Source organism: Microcebus murinus, chromosome 8, assembly GCF_040939455.1.
Source record: "Microcebus murinus isolate Inina chromosome 8, M.murinus_Inina_mat1.0, whole genome shotgun sequence".
In the NCBI taxonomy this organism is placed as follows: Eukaryota; Metazoa; Chordata; class Mammalia; order Primates; family Cheirogaleidae; genus Microcebus; species Microcebus murinus.
In genome coordinates, this window is record NC_134111.1 from 83,048,513 (window position 1) to 83,068,974 (window position 20,462).

At 34.4% G+C, this 20,462-nt stretch overlaps 1 protein-coding gene across 6 annotated transcripts in view; it reads right to left on the reverse strand.

Moving 5' to 3' along the window:
- The window catches only part of ERBB4 (erb-b2 receptor tyrosine kinase 4), a 1,053,313-nt gene that overhangs the window by 141,509 nt on the left and 891,342 nt on the right, over nt 1–20,462 (reverse strand). For all 6 annotated transcript variants that reach the window (XM_020288223.2, XM_020288220.2, XM_020288224.2 and 3 more), the window contains one exon: nt 17,139–17,324. In XM_020288223.2, the coding sequence (XP_020143812.1) occupies nt 17,139–17,324 (186 nt within the window). The remainder of the gene's footprint in view (nt 1–17,138; nt 17,325–20,462) is intronic.

Genomic DNA, 20,462 nt, shown 5'->3' on the forward strand with positions numbered 1-20,462 from the left:
AAGCATAACTTTAATATATTTTCATCCATGTAATCAAGAAAACAGATGAACAGCAGGGCACAGGGGACTTTTAGGGCAGTGAACATACTTTGTAAGTTACCATACTGGTGGACACATCATAGCATTATACATTTTTCCAAACCCACAGAATGTACAACACTAAGAGTGACCCTAGTATAAACTGCAGACTCTGGGGGACTATGATGTGTCAGTGTAGGTTCATCAGCTGTGACAAATGGATCTGTGTGTGGGGTGATGATATCAGGGAAGCTGTGTGCGTGTGGGCAGGGCGCGTGTGGGAAATCTCTGCTCCCTCCACTCTGTTTGGCTATGAACCTAAATCTTCTCTGAAAAATAAAATCTATTAATCAAAAAAAAAAAAAAAAGCAAAAAAAGCAAGCATTTGGCCTAACAGGGCTAAGAATAAATTTTCCTAAAATACTAGTAGAGTCACCCAAGTTACATTGGTATATTAATCAAAGCTACTTGGTAAGATTATTAGTACCAAATTAGAATTGAAAAATCTTAATTGTTCTACAGTTTTTCATGCTCTCATCAATTGTAAAAAACTTTGCAAATGCACTACTAAAATAAGAGATAACTTTTCTGTAGAATGTTTCTGATTCATCCATCTAATATACCTGTAGATTTGATTTGTTTTAAATAAGCACATCTGGGTCTTTTTGTACAACTTTCCTTACCTGAGTATTCAAAACCCTATTTAATAACTAGTGATTCAGATTTGGTTTGTTTTCTTATTATGAATTTTTCTTAAATAAGCAAACGTCATTCATACACTTAAAACCTTCTGGTCTCCTTCCTGCTTTCCATAATATTTCAAGAATTCTGGATAGGGTTCTAAGAGCATACCACAGATCCCTCTGTTGCCTTGGAATATAGTTCATCTGAAATCTTTTAAAGGACTAAGTGACTCTGGATTTCTCTTTACCTATCTCATGTTTCAATGTCACATTAAACATGCCTCCTCTAACCTTTCCAGTGTGAAGATGATCCTCCTTAAGAGAGAAAGTAGAAATAAGAGAGGAGTTATTTTTTATTATGTTCTCTTTATCATGTTTTAATTTCCCCCAAGCAATAAAACAATTCTTCCTTATATTGAAAACTTTAATTTTTAAAGTCCTTTCCATTGCTCATTGCACTTTACATAGCCTCAATTCATTTAGCACATTAGGCTTCGTGGTAATGTTATTTTCAAGTTTTTTCCAGTCTTCATAATTTGTTCTTTGTTTTATATACTGTTTTCTTGTGAACATCCTTGATATAGCCATGATTCATGCAAACTGTCTATTAAGTTACAATCTAGTAAGTATTGGTGATATTGTTGATATCAAATTTATTGCCTGTATAAACAATGTGAGATCATTTTGCTCATTATCCATTTTCTAAGTATTATTATAAAGATATCGGTACCTATAAATATTGTCCCTAACCCACCTGATCATATATATATATATATATATATATATATATATATATATCATATATTCACTATGTGCTTATTTTGAGCACCTGTGCTTAAGTAAACACTGTGCTGGCTTGTGAGAACACAAATATGAATAATACATAGCATCTATCCTTTAAGAATTATAGTCTGGCAGGGAAGAGCAACTTATACAAATAATTCTAATGCAATGGAATGCTTTAAAGAAATGTTTTAGGTCTCATGAAAGCATCTAAGAGTAGATAATCTGATGGGGACAGAGAAGGAGCTGGATAATGAATAAGATGATGGTATTTAAGCCAAGTTTTGAATCCTGAATAGGGTCACACTAGAGAAAGATCTTTTTTCCCAAAGGCATTAAGCAACTCTCTCACAGTTATTCTTTTAAATCCTCACATGGTAGTACAGAAAGTCCTCATCTAACATCATCGATAGGTTTGGAAACTGTGGCTGTAAGCAAAACAACTTACTGAATAACAAAACCAATTTTAACATAATTTTATTTATATAAATAAGAGTTATTTCACTTAATGTCACAGCAGTTTCCAAGAACCTATCAACAACATTGAGGACTTACTGTATTAGTTTCTGGAGGGAGGGGTCAATTTCCTCTCTCTTTTTCTTTGTGATTATGTCTAAGAAACCCACTTGCCATTACCTTTTCTGAGGAAAGGGTACAATGTGGTCTTTACTTCTTTAAAGCCTTTTTGATCAGATATAGAAATTTTCAGTCAAATACACTTTCCTTGGTTCTCAAGAGATGTATGCTATTCCTCACCAGAATACCACAGCTTTGATAAGGTATAAAAAAGGAATAAAATTCTGATCTTAGACTCTGTCTATATGGCTAGTTATTCAATTTTAAATACTTCTTTCTTTTAAAAATCAAACAATAAGAAGAAATCGTGCAGCTTTTTGTGTCTACATAGACTTTTAATTTCCTATCCAGCGCTTCAAAGTCCAAGTCCCAGAGACATAATTTTGTTGTTTTAATAATGTTATATTATTTGTTTCACCATGACCTATTGTTAATTGGGTTGATTTGACTGGACTTCTTTTATACCCAGAAAGACAGTCTATTTCCTCAATATCCTTGTCAGATCATGTAGCTGCCTCCTTTTCCAATAGCAGTGGTTAAATGGGTACCAAAGCTCAACAGTGGGGAAGAAGTTTTTGTAACAGGTTGTCTAAATCACTTTATTTCTCCATGTCACAGAAGACATTCTTCTTCATCAGACCTTTATGCTTATATTTGTTGCAATTTCCACTGACATATATTTTCCTCTTCTTTTCTACACTAGTTTGTTCTGAATGTTAAATATAATGTTACACAGTATTATTGTGAAGATCATCAATTTCTTACCATGCATGAGGCATAATTAAACTCTTACTGTGCATCAGGCACTGTGCCAAACTAAGCTTTACACCAGTTAACTGACCTGTGAGTTATGTTAACACTTGCAGCTCTACTAGGTAAACACTTATATTATCATCATTTTACAAATAAGGAACATGAGTTTTAGAAAGATTAACTGAACCAAAACCAAGGATGTGATACATGATGGAGGTAGGGTCCACATTTTTCTATCGGTATTGATCACTCGGATTATCACTTTCATTCCACCTAGGAACTCTTCATCCTCTTTAATAAACTGGAGCAGAGAAAAGCATTCCTCAAGTCCTTTATTTTCACCTCTGGAAAGGAGATTGGCTTACATTTATAGCAAACATAATTGGTGAGTGCCTTAGGCAGAAAGACAAACATAGTACATGGCCTGCAGGTTGCTGGAATAGTTTTCTTAATGCCGTACTGCTTGGGCATCAGAATGAAGCAGTCCTTTGTGGCTTCCCCTGGACAGTCTTCCTCTAAAACAGACAAGGAAAACTCTTTGCTCTGGGCTCCTGGTTGTAACACTGTAGCTTGGAAGAGAAGGGAAAAGGCTCTTCCAACTTCACCCTAACTTTTCCATTTGCCTCTTCTTCCCGTTAGTCCCACAGTCCAAGTAACTGTGATTCATATGACTCGCTGAGGTTCTTTTCTATGAGTTCTGTCATATTTGGTGCTAATTTGAGTGACTATACTTCTAAATATACTATATGCTACACTTATATATTAATGAAAATAGGAAGCAAGTTAAAGAGTGTCTGAAAATTTGTATTTTAAACTTTATTCCAGCAACTTGAGGAAATTGGAACTATTATTTGACAGCTTTGACTGTGTGTGGCCAAAGGAGTAAAATTTCTTCTGCCTAGTTGCTTTTTAAAAAAATCTCCTGTTATATTTGAAATACAGATTCCCTTTTAAACACATAGAATGCATCTTCAAATTCTTTAGAATTATTAATGGCCAGAACTCCCCTAGGAGTGATTTCTTTTGAGTCCTAAAAATCACAATTCCTCAAGGACATAAGAGTAGCTCATTTACCCACTTATCTGACCCAAAATAGAGGATTTTTAGATTCATTCAATCTCAACAGAGAAAAGTACACCCTAGATAGTGTTTTCTTGTTAAACAAATTTTATTTAGAGTGGTGAATGAGTCAGTGGGTAAAACGAGGTAATACATATTTTTCCTGCCTATGGTATCTGTGTTTGGGGTTGGAAAATTTAGAACTTTCAATGTTGTAATTTCTGTTGACAAGAAATTTAAATAAGTTGCAATGGTGGTGGTTTTACTGATAAAATTCCTGATTCTAGTAGTCCACTCCAGTGTATTCTCAGTGTATGAATTTTTTATCACCTTTCCTGCACTCATTGGTAGCGAAAGTAAAAAAACAAAAAGCAAAACAACTCCAAACAAAGCACTATCAGATGGCAGCAACATTGGTAACTTTAAGAATACTATTTCTGTGGGTTGCATTTTCAGTCTTTATTATAATTCTCCCTTGCCTACAATCCAATTTCTTTTAGACCCATATGGTGCCAATTTCTTGAAAGCTTATTGTAGTAATATTAAAAATCTCAATCTAAATATTAAATTAGCCCTCAACTCATAAGAAATAAATCCATGTGGGCTCACAAAATTTCCCCTTCAGGCCTTGAGGTTTAAGTTATTTGTTTTTCTGTTTCTTATGAAGAACAAATTGTTTTTAATGTTGCATTTTATAAAGGATTTAAAATGTGTGGGTGTTCCCCCAAAGTACTTGACATTTGTGGCATTTTCAAAAACAATCCTAACTTAGAAAATCTCAATATTTGAGTGATGATAAAAAATTGCTTTGGGCTGAAATTCTGTATTCTATATTGCAGTCCACAGGAAAATTTCACAGCCGAATAATAAACCTGGAAAAATATGGGTTTATAATGGAAATGTTGACAGACTCGAGCAGGCGCTGCTGTAATATCTTGAATCTGATTTAAAAGAAGTTTTCAATAATGTTTTTCCAAGCCAGCCTTTTGGGGAATGCAAGTGGGGAAAAAAAAAAAAAAAAGGTTTTCCACTACCTCTACATCAATGATTGATGAAAATATGTGGATTTTGTGGCCAGAAACCCCAGGGCACCTGTGAATAAGATCATGGGCACAGTAACAGGAGAATGAGCATGAAGAGACTACTGTCCTGTAAAAAGCCACCCACTGAAAGTCCCACTGCACAGACATGTTTTGATATAATGATAAATCAGAGGTGTCACATAGATTATACTGGTACATTCTCAGATGAGGCTAGTAATGGAGTAAACTATCATGGTACTTAGTTATGTTTTATTAGAAAATCTTCATGGGAGAACAATAACCAAACTGACTGAGATAATGATAAGTATTCTAAGTCATCATATGTTGATACATAATCTATGCTATCCCACATTTTTCAGAAAATTGTGGTACAAAATACCCACCATTGGTAAATTTTTACATATCAAATTTTACCTATTATGATAGGAAATACAAAATATTGCCATCAATTATCTAATTAAGCTGAAAAACCAGTTAGGCAAGTGTTCCATCAATCTGAAGTTGCTGCCTGTCCCTGTCCCTAGAGTTCTGCAATGTGGTGCTCCTGAGAAAGGCAGCTTATGTCTAGCAGAGCAGACTACCTGTGGCAGAGTCACAGCTCCGTGCTTATTAGCTATGCAACCTTGGACACGTTATATGGCCTCTTTAAGTCTCAGTTTTTGCATGTAAAATAAGGAAGGATGTGAACAATGAGCAAGAGTGATGATGATGATAATAATAATAATAATGATAATCGCTAACATTATTGAGGGCTAGTATAAACCAGACAATGAGTTAGGTTCTTTGCATATATTAACTAATTTAACACATTGACTGACACACTAGGAGAAAAAAAGTTTCCCTGAGGCCTCGGTGTTTTATTAAAACAGAACGATCCTTTCTAATTTGTTGTTTTTTATTGTTTTCTGTGATTTGAATGCAACGCAATCCACGTTTTTAGAATTAAATTGTCAATATTAACTATAACAATAAGAACACTGACAAGATTTTCACAAACCACCTGCAGAGTTTGGTTTCACGAGGCCCAGGGCTCAAAACTACCTTGAGTTAAATACAACTCACATGGCAGTTAACGTGTTAAACATATAATAGTATCAATCTCATCACTTTGTTTTAAGAATTAAAAGAGGTATATTGTGTACCTCATTTTCATAATTTCAATACAAATGCTAGATAATTTTATTATTACAAGATTGATCTTTTTTTCATGAACAACACTTAGGTTAAAGAGACATAAGGGTCCCTACTTTCTATTACTGTTACTGTCATGCACTGTCATTGTAGATCTACATGAAACTAAACTATGATAAGACAACCTGTTCCACAAAAGCCCTGATCACAGTCATGTTGTGTTTCAGGGTCTGGGAGGATTCACGATATTTTCTCAGCTCCACCACAAAAGACCTTTGTCTATATACTCTTAATTTAGGTATTTCTTGTATTCTATATTGACTCTACATTTTTCCAACCTATAGTAGAAACTGAGTCATTTCAGGCTGATGTTCTAACTCAATACATCAAAGCTTTAAAGACACAGCCATCTAAAATCTTTAAAGCAAAATAAAAACTACTAGAATCGTAACTTTCTTTTTAAGTATAAAAAGGTAGGGGCTGGCATGGTGGCTCATGCCTATATTTCCAGTGCTTTGGGAGGCCAAGGTGGGAGGATTGCTTGAAGCCAGGGGTTGGAGATCAGCCTGGGCAACATAGCAAGATGACATCTCTACAAAAAATAACTTTTTAAAAATTAGCCAGGCATGGTGCCATGCACCTATAGTTCTGGCCACTATGCAGGAGGTTTACTTGAGCTCAGGAGTTTGAGGTTACAGTGAGCTATGACTGTACCACTACACTCCAGCCTGGGCAACAGAATGAGACCCTATCTCTGAAAACCAAACAAATAAACAAAAAAGTAAAGTAGAAAAGTATACATCATAAGTATACAGTTCAATTAAATTTCGTAAACTGAATACACTCCTGTAACCAGCATCTGGATTAAGATAGCACTAATGTCACAGAAGCTATCCCACCCACATTAGCTAGATTTTCATGAAAATCTTTAACCTTGTATAAAAATTAGCTTAAGGATATTCTTTTAGTTAGCACTTAATGCATTCTCCATGAAAGCTTTATAAATTCTATTTTATTTTATCAGAGTAACCTTGATATTAATAAATCTTAATACATATCAGAAAGCACATAAAAATATATGAGATAAATTATTCATTTTATTTGAAAAAATTAAAATATCTAATTTTACAGCTCAATTCAATCTGGCATTTAATCTACAAGGGACTTCATAACAAAATCTTTGGCTTAAACCTTATGTACTACAATTTCTAATAGAGCAGCCCCATTAGTAAACTACTTCTGCTAATGTACTTGCTTGGGGCGATAATCATCGGGGTCCCCAGTTCTGGTCCTTGCCAGTGAAAGTGTACCAGGAGTGGGTGATATAGTATTGTAATTATACAATTAGCCTTGTCATGGCATGAAGCATTGGGAATAGCAGGATCTTGAAACTTAAAATGTGGTGAGCTGATAGATGACTATCATTAAGCTCATCCTTTGTTCACTTTGTGATGGGGTAGGTACTGAGCTTAGGAAAAAAATTCCTTAATGAAGGATAAAATCTTTGACCCAGAGCCACTTTTCTTCGTGCACTAATAACTGCTTAGCTCACCCTTCCTTTTCATGACTACACATATATTTTGTTCATATTTCACCTTAGTCTAATGAAAAATAACGAATAGCTGCCACCAAGGTCCTTATAATCAATCAAATTAGGACAATAGAAAGTGAAATTTTGTACAAATACTGCTCAGCCTAATATTTCTAATCATCACAATAACGGCTTTCAACATCTTTGGCCAAAAAGAACTATTCTATATTCTAAATATAAATTTCTCTTACTAATATGCTGATATTGAAGATATATAAAAATACTACATATGTCTACATTTATGTGTACACACATACACATAAATAGTGTACAAGCTGTGTATGTTTTGTTTTATTATGTTTGATACAAAGTAGAATTATTCTAAATTTTTGAACTTTCTCAAAAAGGAGAAGATTACCATTAAGCCTTAACTGCTTGCTCTCATCCACTTTCAGCCTGTCTTCATTATTAACCTAATTTTCCTCCTCCTGGCTCCCTGCCCTCTGGGTTTGATTGGGCTATCTCTCTTCTGCAGCCAGTGACCTGCTAAACTGCTTTCCTATGGCAAACAGAGGGTGCAGAAGATGAGTGTAGATGTTTCCAGGAAGTAATTGTAAGAGAATCTAATACGACCTATTTGTTGTGTTCCTTCTAGGTTATATAACACAGATCCAAGTTCCTCTCCTTCATAGCCACTGTTATGGAATATTTCTGTACAAATCTATAGAGGATACTCTTTGAAATAAGACTGCCAAAGTACTAATCAAACTTAGCATCCAGAGTATTGTAAGTCCGTTTTAATGTACAAAGCACAAAAAGTTCAGAAAAATGTTTTAAAAAGTCATTAATACAAATATAGATCATTGCCAGACTTGAGTGCAATTAAAAACAAAGGAGGAAGAGGCACGTGTTGTTCAAAGTGATGGCATGAGGTCATAAAATAGCTCTATATCTTGATGGTGGTAGTGGTTATGTGAATCTACCCATGTGATAAAGTTTTATAAAACTGCACATAAACACACACCAATTCATGGAAAATTGATGAAATCTTAAAAGTTCTGTGGGTTGTACCAATGTCCATGTCCTGGTTGCAATATTGTACTATAGTTATGCAAGTTATTATCATTGGGGAAACTGGGTGAAGGAGAAATTGAAACCTCTCTTTAATTTTTTTATAATTTCCTGTGAATCTACAATTATTTCAAAATAAAATGTTTGGTTTCTTTTTAAGAAAAGCTTTTGGGAGAAAAAATATTGGTCATGGTCAAGGATAGACGGAAGAAAGTCTGTGTTTTGTCGTTAGTCCCACTGTACTTTTTCTGTTTCTAAGCAAATCACCTGACCTCCTCATCCTTTGTTTATCCTATCTTCAACAAAATGCAAGCACTATCTTTCCAAATTACTGTAAACATCTTGAAATCTGTTGGGAAAATAGTATCGCATGCATACGTCTGAAAGATCATGAATATATATCACAACTTCCTAAAAGCAATATTGTAACACCCATCTACCCCTACAGTTTTAGAAACAAAAGCCATAGGGGAGCAATAAACTAGATATGCCAGACCTCTTACTTTGAATCTACATTTTAGAAAGTCACTACACTCCTCAATTTTGCTACAATACCAAGCCCCACGTCATGACTAATAGATGTAATTGTGAATACTTTACACACATAAAATACAATTTAATCCATTTGGATTAGGTAGCTTTCACTTTTCTGTCAAAAAAAAAAAAAGTCTGTTAAAAGTACAAGCTAAAGCATAAATTCACAGTACAGAAAGAAAGTTCTTTATTTTCTGGATATGTATGGTAGCTGAATAAAAATCCTTTGCCATTTATAGAAAGGAGTAACTTACAAGCTGAATTAGAGTTGCTCAGCATGCCAAACAAAGCCACAGGCAAAGCAAAGCAAAAGGGAAGCTTGCTATTTTATAGGTTAAAATAGAGAAACAAGAAAAAAAAAAAAAAAAAAAAAACCTAAATGACTTCTTCTCTAAGTGAGAGGCCTTCATATTTCATGCAAACCCCAGGAAATAATTAAGGCTTCAGTGCAATTCTGGGACCTGTGCTCTAGAAACTGCCTCAGTAAACTTCATTTTCATGTGGTAGTATTGAGATTCTCTCTTATTTCTCACTACCCTCTATTACTATCCTCCTTTAAGGCAATGAGAATTTGGCACCTAAATAAAAAGGATGAAATTTTTTCAGGGAGGGGATGAACACAATTCAAATTCAGCCAGGTGCTTTATCACCAACTTGGGAGGTTGCTGTTATTAGACATTCTGATATACAGATCAAAAGGGAAAACTACTGGTAGAAAGGGAATGTTAAAACAAAACAAAACAAAACAAATGCTTGGAAGGTAAACTAAAATCACAAAAAGTATTTGGAGGCCAAAATAAGCTAGCTGCCTCATTTAAAATTCTATAGGGGAAAAAATTTCATAAGATCACTTAAGTTATCACAAGAGATGTATGACTTCATATTTTAGATCAATTTTTCTCTAATACCATAGTAGTTATATTCTCTAAAATTATAAATCAGAGGTTCACATGTGTTGCAAAGTCAGGGATTGGGGGTGGTCTGGCTATTAGTTAATCTGAACCAGGATGTTTTGGGCGGCAGGGCAGTACATGGATTCAGGTCCTGGCTTTGTCGCTAATAAGAACCATGGCCTTAAATGGACTCTGTCACCTGTTCAGGCTTCAGTTTCCCATCTCCCACACAGGCACATCAGACAGTCTAAAAGCTGGTATCTGTAAGGACCTACCGAACCCTCAGCGTTCCGTGAAGCCCTCTCAACACCCTTCTGCTGCTGCAGTTACAACTTAGTTTTATTTGTTTTGATTTTAAAGCAAGATTTAACACGAAGAAACTAATTTAAGTCTTAAGAAAATTTAAAATCACTGAACTAGATGATCTTCTGGGCTCCTGCCTGCACTAAAATTTCAACAACCTCTGATAATTCATTTTTAAAGATTCACCAGTTCCACAAAAGGAACTTTTCTGGGCTGGGTTCTTTCTGTGTCATTTTTCTATTGCTTTCCTTTTCTTTGTATACACAGCAGCAAAATACTTCACTAAAATATCAATTGGTATTTTGTGCTTACTGCTTTGGAAAAAATATGAAAGTCTGCTGTATGTTTTTAGTCTGGGCTCCCTATCTGGAAATGGTTTTTCAGGATTTCTGTACTGCAGGACCTAAAATTGCAATTCTGAAGCACCAGCACCCAGGAGATAAACTTCACTTAGGTTTTGTTATTTGGGAAATTGACTTATTTCTGTCTAGCTATGAAGGTGGAACGTAGGAAAGGCTGCAGTCAACTACCTGGAGAAAAAAAAAGTTAGGTTCTTCAAGTCTGAAGAGGGAAGAGGGAGTCACTGGCAAAATTCCAGAAGGGAGGGTGGGATTAGGGTGGGGCAGGAAGGGCCTGTGCTCCTACTCTCACTCTACATCACAGAGGTGACAGGTCTCTCATGGGATGGTATGGACACCCAGGCCCTAGGGAATGAATGACCAGCAAAGGACAAGGTTTTATAGGAACATGCTCTGGCCAGGTTGACTGGGGAGGGGAGTTATGTGAAGTAGAGCCCTATCACCCCAGTCAGCCTAGTCTAGTTCAGCTCACAGAAAGCCAACAGCTCCAACATGTGAGTGAGCTCAGCCCAGATCCCAGAGCCTCCCAGCAAGCTGACTTCAGACTCACAAGCAATGAACACTTATGTTACATGCCAAATAAAAAAAGAGAAGAAGCTGGGCGTGGTTGCTCACGCCTGTAATCCTAGCACTCTGGGAAGCCAAGGCGGGCGGATTGGTCGAGGTCAGGAGTTCGAAACCAGCCTGAGCAAGACCCCGTCTCTACTAAAGATAGAAAGAAATTAATTGACCAACTAAAAATATATACACAAAAAATTAGCCGGGCATGGTGGTGCATGCCTATAGTCCCAGCTACTCGGGAGGCTGAGGCAGTAGGATTGCTTGAGCCCAGGAGATTGCGGTTGCTGTGAGCGAGGCTGATGCCATGGCACTCACTCTAGGCAACACTCTAGGCACTCACCCTGGGCAACAACGTGCGACTCTGTCTCAAGAAAAAACAAAAGAGAAGAATACAATGATTTGGAATCTATATAATTGTGCATTCGTGACAGAGAGATTGGAGAGCCCTTCTGCTACTGGGCTGAAGAAGCAGTACCTTTATGTACCAATGACAAAATTCAGAAAAATGAAGCTGCTGCCCCTGTTTGCTAAGCGCCTTGTATACCTCTTCAGATTCTTCAACATCTCTAAAAGAAACCTTGTGAAGACTTCCCAATACATGATTAAAATGGCATTTCTGGCCAACTCTGATAGGTGTAGAACAAGCTGAAATAATTTTCCCTAGTTTTATTGATGTATGATTGAAAAATTAAAATTGTATGTATTTAGGATGTACACCATGATGTTTTGATACATATATAAATTGTAAAATGATTACTGCCATTAAGCTAACACATCTGTCATTTCACGTGGCTATCATCTGTGTGTGTATGTTTTTTGTGGTGAAAACATTTGAGATTTATTCTTTTAACAAATTTCAAATATATTATACATCATCGTTAGCTATAGTCTCCATTCTGGACATTAATTCTCCAGAATTATTCATTGTATAATTGGTCAACATCTCCTCTTTACCCCTACCCCAAACCCCTTGGTAACCACCATTCTACTCTCTGATACTATGGATAATTATAATTTGGAAAAAAAAAATAATGTAATATTCCTTGAATCTGGTATCTCAGAAAATATTTATATCTAACATGAGGAAATAATGAAAACAAAGTTCTCTGGAACAGACTCATAATTTGTCTTGGAATAAACCTCAAATGAACCTTTTATTCATGGAAGGGTAAAATAATCCTCTTCTGAAATGAATGGCTTTGAAAGTACTGCTCAGTGTAATTTTTTAAAAAATTCATTAATTACCTAGCAATACTATATTAAGCAACATTAAGATATTGACATATTTTATTATTTTATTTAAATGTTACAACAATCTTATGTAGTACATATTACCCTAATTTTCAGATAAGTAGGCTCAGAGAGTTTAAGAAACTTGCCCTAAATTTTACAGCTAATGACTGGTAGTGTTGGGATTCAAAGCCAGATCTTTCTAATTCTGAAATTCATTTCCTTTCACTTTTATAATAGTAGGTTTTAATAAATGTTTACTATATTCATGAATATAATTATGAGTACTAGTAAATAAAATAATGTATATATAATATATTATTGTTCTATGGAAACTTTTGTCTGATTTTTTAGATTAGTAATAATTGTTCTTATATGTTTACAAATTCAAACTGGGTAAAAATAGGTTTGATGCATTTTATGCAGGGCAAGTATTTTTATTTGACAAAAGAAGAAATGACTCTTGAAGGTCTTATAACTATGATCCAGGACTCAAATCCAGATTTATATTTCTGTATGGTTCATGTTCTTTATGCTATTATGCTATCTTTCTGTTGAAGCTCTGGCTACTTAATTTTGGTAATGATATTAAATAATATATTTAAATAAATATATATTACTTTGCTTAACAATATAATAACATCTATTGAGCACTGAAGCTCTGGTAGCAATTGAGCAAAGCTGATGCATGATCACATTTAATCATCACAAGAGCATTAAGCTTATATTCATTTTATAGCTGAGGAAACAGACTTAGAGACATTAAGGAATTTGTCTAAGTCATCATAGATGAGACTTGGTAGAGCTAAAACTGGAACCCGGTACTGCTACCTTCTAAATCCAACCCTAAAAACTGCTGGGTGGTGCCGTCTCTCATCTCGTACTACCTGAAGTAACACTCTTTGTTTACTTGGTTACTTGGTTTACTTGCTTCATCTTTCCAAGTGTAATATAAGAATTGTGATAGGGGGATTTTAGAATTTTGCTTTTTCTTTAATTCCCAAAGCTTGAGATAGTACCTGCCACATCATAACTCAATGTGATGGTTAATTTTATAGTCAACTTGATGGGTCACAGGGTGTGCAGACAATTGCTCTGACATTATTCTGGGTGGTCTGTGAGGCTGTTTCTGGGTAGACTGAGTAAAGCAGATTGCCCTCCCTGATGTGGGTAGGCCTTATTCAATCAGTTGAAGGCCTAAATAGAACATAAAAGGTGACTCCTAAGTATGAGAAAAATCTCCTGCCTGACTGCCTTTGAACTGGGACATCAGTTTTCTCCTGCATTTGGACTCAAGTTGAAACATTGGCTCTTTCTGGGTCTGGAGTCTACTGGCTTTCAGACTAGAATGATACCATCAGCTCACCTGGTTCTCAGGCCATCAGACTGTGACTAGAACTATGGAAATGGCTCTCCTGAATCTCCAACTTGACGACTGCAAATCTTGGGACTCATCAGGTTCTATAATCTCATGATCTAGTTCTTTATAATAAATATCTTTATATAATATAATTTATATATTTTATATATGTATCATATTGGTTCTGTTCATCTTGAAAAACCTAACACATTTAATATGATGTTTAAATTAATAAATAAATCCCTCCTAATTTAACAAGAACTGTAGATAATTCTCCTTGGGGATTCAATTTTTAAATCTCTAGTTAAGACATGGTTCTAAAAAATATACTGAGACCTTTCAAAAATTCACTGATTAGCCTGCCTTTTTAATGAAAAAAATGTATTAAACACAACATGTCTATAAAACAGTCAATGACTTATCCATGTTTCTGAGTTTAGTTCTTCATCTTTAGACTAGTTTGCTGTGTGACCCTGAGAGAGTAAATGAAGGTGTTTACCCTGAATAAAATCTCAACACTGAGACAGATTTATGTCATTGACTTTCAGAAAAGATCTTATGACAATTTATCATACTATATAATGCATTTTAATTTAAATAATAGGAGTAAAAATAATAATTAATAAGCTATCATCCTTTTTTCTCCCAAAAGTGGTTATATAATTACAAAAAATAATCTCTCTATTTTGACTTTAACTGTGGATTGTCATTAAATAGAGTTTAGCTCTGCCAATAATACTACGACTTTTAAGTTAAATACTTATCTTCTATGCTGCTTTATAAAATACAAAAATTTTTCTGTGTCAAAATATGCCCAAGGAACCCATTCAATCAATTGGTATTCACAGACTTCCAAATGGTATTAAATGTATTATATTATTAAATGTAAAAATAAGTGCCAATTTCATTTTTTGTATAAAGTTAGTAGTGTTCTGTCTCATCTCTAGTCTATTTTTAATTTTACAATTTGTATATATGGGTGTGTGACTGAGATCATATCTACACATAGTGTCTCCTCTTGACCAGAAATAAATCAGAAATGTCAGCACCTGGTTTGTGGATTTAAATGACATTAGATATTCAGATTTGTGTCTTATTTTAATTTATGCAGAAGGAAATGACTGGATCAAATGAGAAATTAATGTTTCTTATCATTCAGTATAGTTACTGCTAGAGAAAAATGGAAAAGAGGAGAAAAGGAAGGCAAGCAAAGGCTTTGCTCAAGTAACCCATTCAAGCCTTAAGAAAGACAAATGTACCCAGATGTACACATCTGTGTACATAAGAGGAATTCATTTCTTAACAGAGGAATCTGCTCTCCTTCCAATCATTGTGAACTATGTTTTTAAAATGAGGGAGATTCTTCTCTCCTCTTTGCCCTTCCCACTAATTCCCGCTCTGCCACCAAAATTAAAAAAAAAAAAAAAGATCCACAGATACCTGTCCACGCGCCACAAAAAAAATCATATTTCATTAGCTCCAATTAGGGATATGATATGGACAAGAAAAATAATTTGGTCATAAACAAAATAGAGTGATAAATGAAAAAAAATTACATGAGGAAAATCTATTAAACTGGCCCCAAATCATGCTAACCTTTGAGACAATCAAGTTTCTTCAGAAAACATAAAACAATCTATTTGCAAAAATATTAGTGAAAGAGTCTTTATTTATAGCCAGAACCTAAATTATTTGGTTAAACAAACTAGATTAACTTTAATTATTAAAAATATTGAATGATTTTTGTTACTTTTATTTCTTTTTGGAAGAATTTTAAGGTGGGTAAATTTACAACTTAATCGGGTAATGATCTATGAATCATCTTGAAAGGTATAACAAACCACTAACATATCTTTCGAATCATCCCTTCAAATAGTTTCTATGGTAAACCATGAAAAAAGAAAGCTCTTAGAACCCTACATTTGAATTAAGCTGCAAATCAATTAGAGCACCAGAAGAAAATCTGACAAAGTAAAATAGACATGTAAAGCTCTGAGGAAGATTACAGGATTTTTAAAAATAATAGCAACCTACACTCAGTATTCAGGCTTTACAAATACAGCAGCAACAACAACAAAAAAAAACTACAAATAACATTTTCCTTAGAAAGGAGTCAGGAACTAAAATTCTTGCAATACTAGGAAGTCAAAACAATATTAACCTTTTCTAGCTTAAGATTGAAATGTTAAAATTTTTTCTTCATTTTACTTCAGTAGTAGACTGTCTTATTCTAAGAATTACCCCAACCTCAGCTCTTTGCCAGGTCACTGATGGTTTTGCATGTTTTCAATATTACAAACAATTCAATTCTTCTGACATGAAAATTAGAGGCCACGATAAGAGCACAAACATCTTAGGAACCTGTGTAGGAAAGCACATGAGGATGGGAGACCCACGTTCTTTCTTCCAACAGTCAGAAATATTGAATTTTAAAGATTAGATTCCCTCCTCTCCCATGTACAGCATGGTCTAAGAACAAATGCTAAATTTTTACTAATACAAATGCTAACTTTTTATTAATACATAAGTGCTTCAATAGTTTGAGATAAGATTTAAATTTGGAGAAGTCACATAAAAATCCAGAATTCTGAGTACTCTGGAAAAAAATTGAAAGACCAGATAATTCTGGTAATATTCCCCAAACTACAGTCTCCCCTGGAGGGTAGCAGATGGCAGATGTTGTCTAGTTTGCCACAGAGCCACCGTCCATATCACCCCTGACGACATCCCTTCTGTATGTTACATGCCTGAGCCTCTGCATCAGACCAAAAGCCCAACCATTAAAGATCAATTGAAAATTATCAAAAAAACTAGGAAAATATTTAGAACTTGATCATTTGTAATGTTGAGAATTAAACATATAGGCTATTTTTCAAAATCATCTAAATATGGAACAATTCAGACATTCAATCTTTTCTTTCTTGGATTTTGTTTGTTAGTTAGGGTCTGCCAAAGAAAAAGCCAAACAAGTCCAGGATAACAATATTTCCCTGACTAGTAAGCTATTCATGTGGGCATCTAGTCAATACAATACAATGGCACATTATAATAATCCAAAAATACATATCACATGTTTAATCTATGGTTTCATAAAAGTATCTCCCTATCATGTATCTTTCAATGTAGCAGATATAATCTGTTTTATTTAAATAGGTTGAAAGTTTTGGCATGTTTTCCATATCCAAACTGTTCCAGATTAGGAGATATTAACCCAGAAATGCCATTTCCACAGTAAGTGATGGGCACTTACCTTAGCTATCTGGACACACCAGTTGAGCAGCAGCTGTGATCCGATGTTATCCTTGTGTTCATGAACATAATCCAGTAGGCAGCCATGGGGCATAAGCTGAGTAACCAGCTGGATGGTTGGGCTCAGACACACACCCAATAAGCGGACTAAATGTGGATGGTCCATACTTGCCATGATCAGAGCTTCCTGAAAGAGAAAGATATAATACCATCATCTCAACTCAAAAGTTCCTTACAATTACAGTTGCTTGCATTGTACTAATTGTGCTGATAATGATTTTGAAAATGTACTCTCACTCAATAGAATCAATTAAAAATGAAAAGACATTACTGTAACTATTCTATCTTTAAAGCAATTTAATTCAATAAAAGTAAATGAAAAACAAAGACTATACATCTATTAAAATGGAAGCTGTTATATAATAACTGCCTATATAATTTGTAGCAGTATCTTCCTCTTTATAATATGGAAGATATTAGATTTTATTTGCTGCCAGGTACATTAAAATAAATCCCAACTAATACGGTGGATTTTTAACATGCAACCTTGGTTCTATAGTACAACAATCTATACACATTTAGTTACCTGCAAGTAGAGTAAGGTGACCCAAACTTAAGTAACCCATTACTGATGTAGATTTGGATAGCATACAATGGTGTAATATGTAAATTGTAAACAGGAAAACATAAATAATTATAATTAATGTGCCTACTGTCAATTTATATAAAAGAATAATTTTTTTTTTTTTTTTGAGACAGAGTCTGGCTTTGTTGCCCAGGCTAGAGTGAGTGCCCTGGCATCAGCTTAGCTCACAGCAACCTCAAACTCCTGGGCTCAAGCAATCCTTCTGCCTCAGCATCCCGATTAGCTGGGACTACAGGCATGCACCACCATGCCCAGCTAATTTTTTTCTATATACATTAGTTGGCCAATTAATTTCTTTCTATTTATAGTAGAGATGGGGTCTCGCTCTTGCTCAGGCTGGTTTCGAACTCCTGACCTCAAGCAATCCACCCACCTGGGCCTCCCAGAGAGCTAGGATTACAGGCATGAGCCACAGCGCCAGCCAAAGAATAAACATTTTAATAAGCTATTTTTTTCTATAATTTTATCTCTCCTCAAATTTATTTTATTTTCAAAATTGCATGTGATGTCTTATTCAAAGATTCATAAAATTTGAGAGCTGGATAAGAATATAAAAATTAGTCTACTCCAATTTCTTCATTTCATGAGAAAATTGGATTCTAATATTTTTTATCACAAAGCCACCTTTGCTTAATGAGTATAAAAATGGACACATGTTGGTTATTTAATGCATCCTAAAATTAGCTTCCAATCAAAAGTTATTGTTTTTATTATAATTTGAAACAGATATAACCATAGAATATATGTTATGTATTTTGTTATGGTTTAATATGTGCTTTTAGATTATAAAAGAATATAAGACAATGTTTATCTCCTATGAAAACAATAGTAAAATTTTGCTTTTAAAAGCTACATAATATCACCTACATAGTATTGTTAATAATATGTAACTTGAATCTGATCATAGGGCAATGATCAGAAAAATCTATATTGTAGGACATTTTACAAAGAACTTGGCCTGAATTCATTAAAAATGTTAATATCAGTAGAGACATAAAAGAAGGGTGTGTGACTCAAGCTAAAATTCGTTATGCAGATAGGGCAATGTTGAGTCTTTGACTCCTGCATTAGGAAAAAAAAAAAAAACATACACGAATTTATTGCGACAATTGAGAAAATCTACATAGGGTCTATATATTATATAATATTGCATTAATGTTAAATATATGACAGTGATAAGAGTATTATAGATATGCAAAGGAATGTTCTTTGATCTTTGGAGATCCTGGAATATTTATGGATGAAGTATCCTGTGTCTACAACTTAACTTGCAAATGGCTTACTCAGAGTAAGAGTAAGAGAAAGAGAGAGAGAGTGAAAGAGAAAGAGAAAGATGATATATATATGATATATATATGTATCTATTTGTGTGTGTGTACATATATACACATGTACACACACAAATACACAGAGGGGGGCAATAACAATATATTGCAATTTGTTATCAATTGGTTTACCTATATGAAGATATAGAGTGTTCATTGTATTAGAAACATTTTCTATAGCTTTGAAAAATTTCAAAAAAATTGAGGACAGAAAGCTCTACTGTGTTTCTATTCAAGATAGCATAGCAAATTGAATACATAAATTGCTTCCCTTTCCTCTCAATTCCATTATGCTAACAATAAATGAACTAACAAAAGTGCAGACACCAACAACCATAGAAAGGAGGCAATAGGATAGAAGAATAAAAGTAGAAAGTGGCTTATTTGTTAGCATTAGCTGACTTAACAAACATGACATTTTAAGCCTAACTTAACAGGAGGGGAAACTGAGAAGTAACCCAGTGAAGTACACCGCCAAAGGCTCAGTAGTGCTTTCACCATAAAGCTCTCTAAACATAGTATGAGGGATTGATTTCAGCAGGATTTTGTCAAAGTATGTTTAGGAAGCACTTAGATTACAGACTTCCCTTTGCCTTTAGGAGAGCATAAATAAACCAAAGGATTGTGGACTGTGGATGTCAGGTACTATGGAAAGAGACGTACTCTGGGAAAAATAGAAGGATTAGGTACATTTATATATGATGAAAATATTAACCACCTTTAAGTTCCTTCTCCAAAGTGGAGCTATGACTTCAAAATTCTGAAAGTTTTGTTTAATCCTCGAATTTTATACCCAGCAACATTTTAACCAAGTGAAGGCATGTAACAGACATGCTGAGACATGTCAGATCCTTAAAAAAAATTTACCTTCTATGCCTCCTTTGTTAAATGTGCTTATAAAAGGGAGAGTATTTAAAAGACTACATTAAATTGAGAAAACAAGGAATCAATGTTAGATATAGAAACCCAAAAATTATAGTGAAGTGATATTTCAGAATAAAAGCATATAACAGACTGAGATAGCAGCCAGCCCAGACTGGAATGGGCCATATCGTTCTGGGCAAAATGACTTTAGAGGATGGAATGGATAGAATATCCAATGAGTTTAAAATACATTAAGGGGATATTTATTTTTCTAGTAGGATTTGAAGGTTGAATTAGTAATAGATACACAGAAAACTATGCTAAACTAAAAAAAAAAAAAGAGGAAATTAATTTGAAGTAAAATACAAAGAGATGCATAAGAAGAGAAAATCCTCATGTTCAATGCATAGCACAGCTGGGAATAGTTACATAATCATAATAGTGTAAACACGAAATACCAATATGAATGGAAATCAAGGTGTCCCAAAAG